The following is a 13,447-nucleotide window of genomic DNA, read 5'->3' on the forward strand; positions in this document are numbered from 1 at the left end:
TGGAAAGATCACCAGGATATATTGTTAAATGAAAAAAAGCAATATATGTAAGTATATAATGTTTTCTATAAGAAAAAGAAAATAAAGATATGTATTCACATTTAATTGTACTTCCAAAAATAAATACTAAAAAGAAATAAGAAGCCAGTAAAAGTAGTTTCCTATAGGCAGTAGACAGTGGTGGGAACTCTCAATGTATACCTTTTATAGAGGTTTGATATCTGAACCACCTGAACACATTAACCACTTAAGAGTCCTGCCCTAGCTGGTTTGGCTCAGTGGATAGAGCGTTGGACTGCAGACTGGAAGGTCCTGGGTTCGATTCCGGTCAAGGGCACATGCTCGGGTTGCAGGCTCGATCCCCAGTAGGGGGCATGCAAGAGGCAGCCGATCAACAATACCTCTCCCATCACTGATGTTTCTGTTCCTCTCTCACTCTCCCTTTCTCTCTGAAATCAGTAAAAAAATATATATGTAATATATATATTTTTTGAAGTCACTTCTTATGACACAGGCCACTGCTTCCTGTTCCAAGCTGCGCTGCCATGGCCCCACAAACCCTCCTCCTGGCCTGGCAGACTTAAGAGCTACTTGTCTGACTCATCTAAAAGATGGTGAATAAAGTACATGGTCACACTGCAATGCCTTTATAACAGGAAGTTTTATTGTTAATTATTTACCTTAATAGTTTCAGAAAGAGGAACAGATTAGCTCAGTCCAACATGATTGGCAGTTGGCAAAATCTAGTAAAGCGAGTGTTCTGATTGCTAAGGATTTAATTTGAATGCTTTTAATACTTAGCCATCTAACACTTCAAATATAGTCCAGAATAAAATGCATTGTCTCCCTCCCTTTCACTTTAATACCCCACCTACCTCACTTCAATATGGAAATATCTTCATTAAATATGATTCCTAGAGGAACAAGTTCTCTGGAGAGTATAGCCATGAGGACAGTGCACAAAAAGAAAAACTCAAAATAAAACTCTGTATGATAACTTACTAGTCTAAGGAAACAAAAACCTTCCAATATATTAAGAAATCAATCCAGTTACAAATGCACTAATAGGTCTATGAGAAGAGGTTCTGGTATAGTAACTGAAAATGGCCGGCTATTTACAAGATACACAAGCAGGTACAGTGCACCTAGCCCAGCATGGGCCCTCAGAAGCCAAACGTGTTCTCTCCACTGTAGGCCACATACAAGAATCCATCTTCATCTTTTTCCTTCTCGTAAAGTTGTCCCATAGTTAGGCTTGAAAGAGAAAAACAAAAAACAATATTGAAAATGTATAGTTAGGCTCTCCCCACTTTTCAGCATCCATTAATTACTGAACTTTGTAAACTGCCATTAAAACATTACACACAGTTTTGCTGCACCAACTTTATATAAACTTTTACAGTACAATCCGTTTTAATTTTCAGAAACAAACCAAAGGTTAATTTCTCAAGGTTCTTGCTGCCTGCTTTAGCAGTATGTAATGGAGAATCTTTCATATACATTTGTAATATTAGAAAAATAAACCAGATTGCAAATCCTTTTTTAAAAATATTTTTTTTATTCATTTCAGAGAGGAAGGGAGAGGGAGTGAGAGATAGAAATATCCATGATGAGAGAGAATCATTGATCGGCTGCCTCCTGCATACCCCCTACTGGGGATCGAGCCCACAACCTGGGCATGTGCCCTTGACAGGAATCGAACATGGGACCCTTCAGTCCACAGGCCAACGCTCTATCCACTGAGCCAAACCAGAGAGGGCATAAATACTTTTTTTTTTTTAAATGCTTAAACCATGTACCAAATTTGTGGTCCAAATCACGTAAAATAAGTTAAACTGCATTCTCTTAACCAATATAACTGTATTTCTATAAACATAGTTATCTTGAAATAAAGTTTTTAAAAAGAGAAACAACGTTAAAAATTGGGTTTGATTACTAGGTCTAGGTGTTGGGAGAAAGATGACTTATGGATAAGGAACTTAATACTTAAACTAGCTACTCTCTCCCACAACTTTAGTGGTAGGTAGTAAAAAGAAATTCAGGTCTCATTAATGCTACATTCCTGTTGTAAAGAAGGTAAATGGAGCCACAAAAGATTAAGGTAAATTAGGCCTCTGGGAATCACAAGGCTAGAATCAATTCTCCATTCTCCTGCTCTAAGGCAAAGCTATTTGCACTCACCTTCACACAAAGTAAATCCTTCAGAGGCCAGCTCTATCTAGCTCCTTAAGTGGGGCTGGCTGGTTAGTACTGGTTAATACATATACATTTAGAATGCTTTCTAAATGCTAAGGGCAAGGGAAAAAAAAGAAGCAAAATTAAGAGCCTATGAAGCCCATCCCTGTATGGATGGAGGACCAAGGAAAGGAAGAGTACATGGAGCTTATCTCTGTTGCAGACTGGTTTATTGAAGATTTCTAATTTGTAATTATAAGTGGGTTCATTCTTGTAGAAGCTCCCCCACCAAAAACCCTGTGCTCCAGAGACCTGTGTCAGCATCATCAAAGACAAGTTATTTTCCTCACATGCAATGCAAACATCTCTCAGATTGTATCTGGGACCCAAAGAAGCCCTGCCTGGCCTTCCTAAGGACCCTCCCGAAATAGATACTGCTCAAACTAAATATGTGGGTGGGAAAGCTGGCTCTCCCTAAGCCATAAAGTGGACTGCACTACCTCCAGAGTAAGACTTGTAACACTTGGAACCCTGGATGAGCTCTGGCCACATGACTGTACTATTAGACAGGAGCAGGAGTCAAAGAAATATGCTAAACATCAGTGCAACCATGAGTGGTGAGGTCAACCAGAACCAGCTGGAGACATCAGAGGTCACCAGCCTGGACAGGTCACAATAGATGCTAAATGCAGGATTCAGTAAAACAAGGGCCACTGGGGTGGATAATGAGAGGTCCAGGGCTTAAAGCTGGTGAAACAATGACTGCCCGCTCTGCTGCTGTGCTCCTGGTGGGCTGTGTGGAACTTGCATATAAACAGGGACATTGGGCTACATTTATTAAGGGGAGATTTCTTCCTTTTTTATTCTTCCTACCTGTTTTCAGGCTCAGCCCATTTGGCTGTGTGGGTTGATAAGAATTATTAAGTAACAAAGTGGGGGTGGATGAGTATGAATACGAAATGGTCTGTCATCAGCATCTTGTGCAATGAAACAGTGCTCCTTGTGAGGATCTTTCAACCTGGAATTTGTAAAATAAGGACTCCCTGGAACAGCATGGTCTGCTAGAAATTTCTGCTATGACAGAAATGTCATATATTTTTAAGGTCCAATACAGTAGTCACTAACTACATTTAGCATTTGAAATGTGGCTCATCTGAACTAGAACATGCTGCCCTGACCGGGTAAGTTCAGTTGGTTAGAGCATTGTCCCAATATGCCAAGATTGCAGGTTCAATTCCCAATCAGGGCACATACAAGAATCTACCAATGAATGCATAAATAATTGGAACAACAAATCAATGCCTTTCTTTCTCTTTCCTAACCCCCAACCCCTCTCTCTAAAATCAATCCAAAAAAAGATCCCTTTGAATTGGGATGTGCTATAATTATAAAATATACACAAGATTTCAAAGACTTAATATGAAAAAAAAGGATGTAAAATATCTCAATTTTGATTACATGTTGAAATGATATATTGTATATACTGGATAAATAAAATATATTATTAAAATTAATGTTGCGTGTTTCTTTTTCCTTCTTAATGTGACTATTAGAAACTTGAAAATTACAAATTTGGTTCTCATGCCATTTCTATTGACAACACTGCCCTGAAACATGTGAGGACTTGGGGAACCGTGGATAGAGGGAGGAACCCCTGCTCACGAGAACATCTGGAGTGGTGCGTCTGAACCTTGGCTGCACATCTGAAACAATGGGGAGCTTTAAAAACATCTCCACACATAAGCCCCACCCCAGACCAATTATATATGAACCTCTGGAGATGTAGGACCCAGGCATCAGTACATCAGCATGTTTTAAAATGCCAAAGATGATTCCATGTGCATCCAAGGTTGAGAACCAGTACCTGTGCCAAAGGGAGATAGCTGCTTGTCCTTTTTTTTCTTTCCTTTTTGAGATGCTTATCTTGAAGAGCCATGTGATCGGGAAGCAAAGTAACACGACAGGAAGTGAAGCAAGGAGCCAGCAACTAGCAAAGGTGTTGAACAAGTATCTGAGTCTCTCAAGACTTTTACCCTGGTGGTTGGGAATGCCCCGAAGAACTCTTACTTTTCTCTGAGATTTCTTGGAATAAGGCTAAGGGGAAAACAGCTACAGCTATTGCCACAATTCCCTTTGCCCCATTTGGTCCAAGTGTCCAGGGTGACCTTGATGAGACCGGACCCTACCATCTCCCCACTACTATTACCACAGTGTTTAGACACAGAGGTAACAGACATTGTGTGGAATTCAAAGGCAGCCACCTCTTGGTGCCTATGTTGTTTGCTTCCATCTGACAGACTAAGTTCTGCTCTTACTCTCTGTATGCTGTCAGACATACTGGAACCACTATAGTCTAAGGCAGGCTCTGAGACTCTGAGATGGGGATAATCATGGGGCTTTCTGTCTTTAGATTCCATTGTCTTTTAAGTGAAATTTGGTTTTTTAATTTGATTAAGCAGTGCCCTAGCAGCTACAGAGGCTAATCATAAAAATCCTAACTATAAAAGCAAACCCGTGCCAAGCACTGTTCTAAGTGTGTTACATGTATTAACTCTATCCTCACAACAACCTTATGAGGCAGATACTATCCTAAGCCATAGTTCATAGATAAAAGTGAGGCAGAGAGGTTAAATAATTTACCCCAGGTCATAAAGACATTCTTACCACCAAGCTGTGCTGCCTCCAGGCGCATACACAGCTAGATCTAATGCCCCAGTGTCAGCATCCCTTTACCTTCTACAGAGATCTTCCTTAGCACAGTGCTTCTCACACAAACATGCATACAAAATCACCAGAAGGTCAGGGTGAGGCCTGTGACTCTACATTTCTAACAGGTTCCCAGGTAAGGCTCCTGCTGCCAGCCTCTGCATCACACACTGAGCAGCCAGGTCCTAGCGGTCTCTCCTGCAGATCCTGTAATTTGACAAGGAGATGGCTACGCCCAATGACTTTAAGAGCCCTCTTACTCTTCTCCTTTTCTGTCACATAGCCTTGTGTGGAAACTTTATTCAGTTGGCAGTAGCAATGTATCACTGTATCCTTATACTCAGGGTACCCAATGGGTAGGAACTTGAAAACTGACAATGCTCAATGCTAGGAGCTAAACACTCCATTCAGCAGCCTGTGACTGAATGCCTTATTTTGAGGCTTCCCTGGGTGCCATGAAAAAAGACTGCCGTATTTGTACAGCATGATTTGAAAACAGTTGTGTAGTACCAGGCCACACAAACAGGGTAACTTGGCCTGGAGCCAAAAAGAACTGGGCCGCAAATATAGTTTTTTTTTTTTTTTTTTAATGTTTTTATGTCCCATTAAAAGAATAGTCAAATGGAAGTGCAGGACGCAAAACATGACCCTAGTCAGCAGGCATTCTATTGGAGAAGGCCGCTTTGTCAGTTAAGCCCAGTTTCATGAGCCTCCAAGATGAACTTCCCTCTAAGAACTTGCAGAGGCCACAACACAGCATTGAGCAGCCCACTGCTGGAGCACCTGGGGATCCTGAAGCACAGAGGCAGCTCTGATGTGCGTGTCTGGCTAAATTGCACAGGCTTGCTGGATGGCCTGACAATTCACAAACAGCACTACAAATCCAAGGCTTCCTGCCCAAGCTACTGGTTGCAGAAGACACCCAAAGGTGGCTTCCAGTCAAGTATTACATGCATTCCTCCAAGAAGGATGCTGCTGAGGACAAGGGGTACTGCCACCTTCCAAGCTCTGAGTCTAATGTGGAATGACTGGAAAAACCAATTGGCAGACCCAAGCCATGGAGCCAATCTAAGGTGTGGTGGGACCCTGAAGTATTGAATGGAATGAACCTAATCCCCTAAAACCTTGTTTCCCACTGCTCCATTCAGGGTCACAGATCCAAACAAACTAATCAATAGCCTTTTAGAAAGATCCCTATCCAGGAATGGCCATGCTGCTGAGGGCAAACATTAGCTTTAAACTATTCAACAGCTTATAAATCAGGAGGCTGACCTAGAATTGTGTGGATGCCCTTTCCCTGCAGAACCTCCCCTTGTCCCCCAACCAAGGTCAGATCATGGATACTGACTCATGAATTAGCTAACTGATAGGCACACCTGGCCACCCATCTGCTTTGAAGCGCACATGCTTCCACTGGACCTGGATTTATCTCTTTTCCAGCAGGGGTATAGATAGATGGGGTGAGGTGGGAGGACAATGGCCACTGCTGTGGATCCTGGGAAGACATTGGCCTCAAAGTGAAAGTTAATATGACCCTGAGAGTTCCCCAAAATTCTAAAAAATGAAAATTAATTTCTGGCCCTAACCGGTTTGGCTCAGTGTATAGAGCGTCAGCCTGCGGACTCAAGGGTCCCAGGTTCGATTCCGGTCAAGGGCATGTACCTTGGTTGTGGGCACATCCCCAGTAGGGAGTGTGCAGGAGGCAGCTGATCGATGTTTCTATCTCTCTATCTCTCTCCCTTCCTCTCTGTAAAAAATCAATAAAATATTTTAAAAAAATTAATTTCTGCTTATTTTTTATCAGATTTTTCTCATATAAATAAACCTTTCAATGGCTGAAATAAACCCCATTATTGAAGAGTTATTTACCCAGAAATTATCAAAATTGCTTGATTTAAGCACATTTCTAAATAAAGTTTGAATGGACTATACAACAACACAACTTCCTTTTACTTAGTACCTCTTTTTAAAAATATATATATTTTTATTGATTTCAGAGAGGAAGGGAGAGGAAGCGATGATGAGAGAGAATCATTGATCAATTGCCTCCTGCACACCCCCCCACTGGGGATTGTGCTCACAACTCAGGCATGTGTCCTTGACCAGAATTGAACCTGGGACCCTTCAGTCTGCAGACCAACACTCTATCCATGGAGCCAAACCAGCTAGGGCCTTAGTACCTCTTTTCAGATCTAGAACCAACTAAACACCATAATCTTAAACAGCACAGGTTTACCAATGTAACATTTCCAAATTATCACATCTTAGAGATATTTTATTTAATAATATACTCGTTTCTATTTAAAACAGATGAACAAGCCAAAAGGTAGGCACCACTGCCGGGTCTGGGTTCCCCTCCAATGACACAACTGAGAATTTGTACACTGACATGCTTTCTCAGATCCTATCTGCACCAACCCATCCATAGTTCTCTTCGTTTTTGGCCTGATCCTGGATGTAGACACCTAGGTAGAGAATTCAACTTTCCAATATTAAATGTGAAAAGGCAGTTGAGATCCCCCTTTTTAAAAAACAGAACTCAGAAAGAATTTGGGAAGTAAAACTCTTAGGGACTTGTCTGTGTCTATTTCCAGAATAACATCTATATATATATACACACACACACACACACACACACACACACACACACACACTGAGTGGCCAGATTACTATGCTCTCTGAACGCATAATAATCTGGCCACTCAGTGTATAATCCTATATAATAAAAGGCTAATATGCACATTGTCCCCTCAACCAGGAGTTCGACCAGCAGGCAGGCTGGCCAAACGCCCATGTCTCCTCCCACTGGCCAGGCTGGTCAGACCCCAAACATGCAAGAATTCATGCACCAGGCCTCTAATATATGCATACACACACACACACACACACACACACACACACACAGACTCACTCTCTCTCTCTCTCTCTCTCTCTCTCTCTCTCTCTCTCTCTCTTTCTGAGTGACCAGATTATTATGCGTTCAGAGATCATAATAATCTGGCCACTCAGTGTATAAAAGCCTAAGCAACCAAATGACCCGTTGATTGGTTGCTATGATGCACACTGACCACTAGGGGGCAGATGCTCAACGCAGGAGTTGCCCCCTGGTCAGTGCACTACCACAGCCAACATCCGCAGCCCCTCTTCCCGGCCCGCCAACCTCCCACAGTCCCTCCCCCAGGCCAGCTCCCCACAACCCCCATCGGCCTGATCACTGGCCAGGCCAAGGGACCCCACCGGTGCAGGCCTCTGGTTTAATACTAACCACTCTAAACAATAATCACAACATTCTACATGGTGATCGCCTGTGTTCAAAACACTAACAAAGTCCTGCTCCAAGGCAGGTATAATGGAAGTCACTATCGCTCAGCCTCAGCATAAATGATCCTGGTGCAGACCTTGCTGGATGGGGGAGGGCTCTGTAGGGTTGGATTTTTCCTTTCTCAACTCATTTCCCCAGCATTCATGAAGCATAGAACATTAGCTGCAGGTTAAGAGAGGCTCTGGGCTTCCCTAAGGAGTCTGGAAAGAGCTGAGAAAAAGGCTGCTAACCTGTCTTGGGTAAGAAGATGGAGGAGTTGACTCACACACCAACTTTAGGAAGGCAACCCTGAGGCAATTTTGTTTGTGCTATTAGGTGATTAGCATTTGCATAAAGCCCCATGATGTCACTTGTTTGTAAATAAATGTGTTTTTAAGAATAACCCCTCCCCCCCAAACAAAACACTGCTGCTTTAAGTATGGAGCAAGAAGTCATTAACTGGGGCAAAGGCATGGGCAAAGGGGCCCTCATTAGTGACTCAAATCCTGACTTAGATCACTGGTGTAAATCTGCTTTAGGGTACATTCTTACCAGGTTGGAAAGGCAAAGGAGAATTGGAGAGAAAATGGCCCTGAAGCAGCCTCTGCTGCCCTAAGAATCACTTTTCATTTCCAATTCTATTTATATCTCAGGGATAATGGGGGGGAGGGGGAGTAATTGCTAAAAATTTGCAGCCATTTTAATCGTGAGATTAACATGGAGCCATCAGAGTAATCTTAATGGCCTCAGAAGCCTGCTTCATTTCCTTTTAAGTATCAGAGGATCAGAATTCAAGGAAATAAACTTAATGCCATAGGACCTATGGCATAGGTAATAGTCACCTACTTCCTCCCACTAAGAAGCCACCTCCAGGAAGGAAGAAACAGTCTCAAAGGCTTGCAGAAGTTGCAGGTGATACGAATGAAGATTTACCTTCCCTACCACCTTAAGGGAAGCCGAGTGACCCCACATGGGTGGGGCTCCCTCCCCTGGTGAACAGTGTGCCCAGCTCCACACTGCCCAGAGGCCTAAGAAGGAAGGCTAGAAGAGTCCAACTCTGGCTTGACACCCCTGGCAAAACCACAGCTCCCTGAGTAACAGCTAGAGCAGACCAACGGCACCCAGAAGGCAGGACATAGGCCTGTGGATGAAAAGAGATTCTACGGAAAGTAACCTCACAGGATGATCTGATCACACACTTTTTTAAACAAAATATGGCTTTATTTCTTTTAGAGAGAGAGGAAGGGAGAGGGAGAAATATCAATGAGAGAGAAACAGCCATTGGCTGCATCCTGCATGCCCCCTACTGGGGACTGAACCCACAACCCAGGGATGTGCCGTGACCAGGAATTGAACCAGCAACCTAGACAACACTCAACCAACTGAGGCACATAGGCCAGGTCTGATCACAAATTGTTAACAGAGCAGGTCATGATGGCTAGTCACACCCCAAGCATATAACTTTTTTAGTGAAAAATTCATCTTTGCCTTAAGCAAACCCTATCCCATTGTTCTTGTGCATCTAGGTTAATATACCTTTGAAATAAGTATAACCCCATTCTCAAGAAAACACATAATCTTAACTTCTCCTGTAATCCAATCCTCACCTTGCTTTCTCCTACCTGCATGTAATCTTCATTATGTTACTTCCTTAATTTCAAATACATAAAAGAAACTGAAAAACTGTCACACTCCCAAAGATTTGTGATCTTGTTTCCCAACAACTGTGTCATCTGTTTGGGCTCAAATAAACTTATAAAAATTCTCTACATGTTTGGGCATTTCTTATGTCAACAAACCTTAGGGAAGAACCTTCCATTTCTCCCCTATCCTGCTTCTCTGCCTAACACAAGGAAGGGAAGGTGGTGGAGATTAGGAAAGAGCAAATCAAACCAAAAAATAGCATTTCTGCTTTTTGGTTCTTAAGACCAAAAAAGAGCTTTTTACCTTTTGTGGGAAAAGGATTAGAATATGGCCTAGGCCTCTTCTAGAGCTTTCAAGGATTTTCAAAAGGAATATATTTTTTTTGGCCACACTGGGCTAGTTCCCAGGGCTTCTGAAAGCCTTAGCTTTTAGAAGTACTATTTTGGAAGGGGGAGAGGGGGAGCACAACAAATTAAACTTAGTTTGAGTCACAAAGATGAGATGCAGCCAGGAACTCACACTCAAGAGAGAGGGGCCAGCATCTGGCACAGGGCCTAGAAGTATTCAATCAGTAACAAGAAAGGACTGACCAGGGAATTAGACTGAGCCAGTCCATTTTCCTCTATCCACAGTCAGACTCTGACAGTGAGAACAGGTGGTACTAAGGGAGGCTTATCTGTAGAGACCTCAGAGCCCTTTGCTGGCTGGCAGCCATTTTAGCAAATTGAAGATCAGGTGCAGCTAGAGACTCTCACAGTTGCAGAGGTGACTGAATTTGGAAAGCAAGCAAGCAGGGTGGTTAACTAAAGCTGAGCCTCAGCAAGGCCAAGCTTCTGGTGGAGAATGACAGGACTTATTTCATGAATCATTTGGAGAAAATTATTTCAGGCTTCAGTTCTGCTGGTGACTTAAGCTTAAGAGTCCTCAGCTGTTTTAGAGGATTCTTGGGGGTTGAGACTAAATTTCATCATTAAAAAAAAAAGTCCAGGTCTTGTTCTATTTTCTTAACCCAAAGTACACTCTCGTGTATTGCAGCCCGTATTTTCCTCGAGGTCCTGATATCAGGAAGTACAAAAATCCAGATTTCTAGTTAGGACATCTAAGAGTTTTCAGACCTCCAAAATTTTTGAGTTCTGTAAGCAGCCAAGCAGACGGCCAATACCAGTAAACATCTCTTACCTGGACTGTGGGACTGTCTTATCCACAAACAGGAAAATTGCCTTTTCAGAAGGAAGCTGGATCCTTTTCCTGATGATCCACATGAACTGAGCCACCGTGATGTCAGATGGAACCAGATACTTCCGTTTGTCAATGTCAACAATCTGAGAGCCTGAGACTTTTTCCACAATCACCTGGGAAAGCAAAGAGAGGTCAGGACTGGATTTCTCATGTGAGGCTCTGGCCTTGCATTGTCAGCGAGCTCATGAATAATAGTGTGTGGGCAAGGAGGTGGGTGGGGAACTGCATAACATAAAGAAATATGCCCCTGGCTTAATAAACCACACATACTGGAGGTTAAAAACCGATATAAATATGTTAGAAGGAAACAGTAAGTGCTTCTGTGGTCCATTATTACATTTCTCGTCTCTGATCTCTGCATGCGTAAGAGAAGTACAGCTTTTAATACAAAGCTTTTCAACATTTTGTCTGGGCAGACCCAAGAATATCTGGTGGGAGTTTCATCTACAGCCTATTATTCCAGCACCCCAGTATGGATCTGCCTTCACACTACAGGGGAATCAAGATCCCAGGAACACAGAAATGAGAATGGATGGACTAATGGGAACAATTGGCAATCCCAGCCAACCAAGAACCAAGCTCTTTATTCGGCCTGTTGCTTTTCTCTCAACTGGGTTTCTAATGTGTCCCTCCTGCCCCATCTCCTAAGGAAGTGTTCACAAGCAATGAGCTACAATAAGTAGGCCTGATGTCCTTTAAAAATCAATAGGGATTACAGAATCCATCTCCCCTAGGATGGAAGGAATATAGGATCATATTTATTATAGATGAAGGGAAAACCATAGGAGAAGGAGTTTTCAGCGACTTCTCAGCATTTTTTATTTTTATTTTTTGTCAGGAAAGGATGACAGGGTCAGGGTGAGAAAAGGGAGCTATTAGTCAGGTAAAGATGGAGGCTCAAAGTTAAAGATGAGACTGTCCTGAGACTAAAGTACCACTTCCAAGACCAAAGTGACAGGCTCCCTCCACCACCGTTCCCCAAAGTGGCAGTGACCTGTTGCCCTGTCCTAGAATATCGTTCCTTATATAATTGGCGAGGGAGCCCAGAGACTGCAGGCAGCTCACTGGCCTAGATTGGGAGATTCAGCACTGAAGCACCCTAAACAGCACCAGCTCCAGCTCCAGCCCCTCAAGTTCAGGTCCCGGATTACCCCTAACCCAGTCTGTCCAGTCAGCTACTGTAACCGGGACTAGAACCTCAAGTTGTCAACTCTTGAGTGGTTTGGGCCCCATCACGAGTCCCAGAAGACAGAGGTGACACTGAGGTGAAGGGGCAGGGAGTCCACTCACCGGAACCCGGTCGGGATATTTCGCTCGGATCTTCGCGGATTCCACGCATCTGTGTTCTGGGGGAGAAACACACCAGGCTGCCTGTAGCGCCTGCCTGCCAGCCGGCCGGTCCCCAGGCCCCCAACCTTCCTCCCCCGCGATCTACGCACGCCCTGGGCCCTGGTTCAGGCGTCCCCGCGGCCTGTCCTCGGTCTCCTGATACCAAGAGGTCCTCCCGAAGGCGGCACGGGGTCTGTGGACCGGTCGGGGGACCGGGATCTCGGAGACGCTAGCCCAAAGAGCAGCAACCACCCTGCCCGGCCCAGCCCAGGGCGGCCCGAGTGGGGGAGGGGGCCCACCCGCCGCGCCGGCCCCCACGGCCCGGCCAGTGTCCGGATTCTTACCCAGCGAGTGGTCCTCCTTAAACATCCACTTCATGGCGACGGCGGGAAAGAGACGCAGCCGGCTCTCGGAGCCGCGGAGCTCAGAGCACCAACCACAACAACAACGACAGCAGCGGCGGTGGTGACTACACGACAGGCGGGACTTCCGGCTCCCGGAGCCTAGCAACCGGCCGGGGGCGGGGCTTCCGGCGCCGTTCGTCTGGTTGCCGCGCCAAGGGGTGGGGCCGCACGCAAGGGGCGGAGCAGGAAAGGGCGTCGTGGGGTGTAAACTCGGGAGTGGAGTTGATGACGTTGGAGTCAGGGGCGTCCGTAAGGAATACTGGCGACTTGGGAGATATTCGGGAATTGGTAATAGGAGTAGGGTCTCGGTGGACGTTGCTAACGGGAAGGAGAGGTTGAGGGTCTGGCTGATAGGATAGGGCTCTTACAGAGGACTGTTCATGAGGGAAGTCTGACTGGGGCCTTAGTGACAAGAGGGGTATTTTGGGGGATATGAATGACAGAAAAGGAGTCTCTGGTGGTTAATGATGGCGGGGAGGGGGTTCTGTTTAGGGCATTGACGGTTTGGGAAGTACTATGTGGAGTAACAGGTTGGGGGCTGCATACGGGACTGTGTGGGGAGGAATACTGATGACAACCCAAGGGTTCAGTATTAAGAACAGCCATAATAGGTTGGCTTGGACCTAGAAATTGAACTTAAACAAATCCA

At 44.5% G+C, this 13,447-nt stretch overlaps 1 protein-coding gene across 1 annotated transcript; it reads right to left on the bottom strand.

Annotated features, from left to right (window-relative positions):
* Window positions 1-637: 637 nt before the first annotated feature.
* GABARAPL2 (GABA type A receptor associated protein like 2) lies at window positions 638-12,933 on the bottom strand. Its single transcript, XM_080643459.1, has 4 exons — window positions 12,739-12,933; window positions 12,356-12,411; window positions 11,006-11,178; window positions 638-1,254 (listed from the first exon to the last, which is right to left on the bottom strand). The coding sequence occupies exons 1-4, from the start codon at window positions 12,770-12,772 to the stop codon at window positions 1,164-1,166; spliced, it is 354 nt and encodes a 117-aa protein (XP_080499585.1). The 5' UTR covers window positions 12,773-12,933; the 3' UTR covers window positions 638-1,163.
* Between the last annotated feature and the right edge of the window lie 514 nt (window positions 12,934-13,447).

Source organism: Plecotus auritus (assembly GCF_963455305.1).
Source record: "Plecotus auritus genome assembly, chromosome: 10".
Taxonomy (NCBI): domain Eukaryota; kingdom Metazoa; phylum Chordata; class Mammalia; order Chiroptera; family Vespertilionidae; genus Plecotus; species Plecotus auritus.

Excerpts from the sequence above, each read along its gene's own strand:
- GABARAPL2 (XM_080643459.1), bottom strand. The coding sequence starts at position 12,772 with ATGAAGTGGATGTTTAAGGAGGACCACTCGCTGG. Across the intron at positions 12,412-12,738 it reads TAAGGAGGACCACTCGCTGG|AACACAGATGCGTGGAATCC; the intron begins GTAAGAATCCGG and ends TTTCTCCCCCAG. Across the intron at positions 1,255-11,005 it reads AAGACAGTCCCACAGTCCAG|CCTAACTATGGGACAACTTT; the intron begins GTAAGAGATGTT and ends TTCTCTTTCAAG.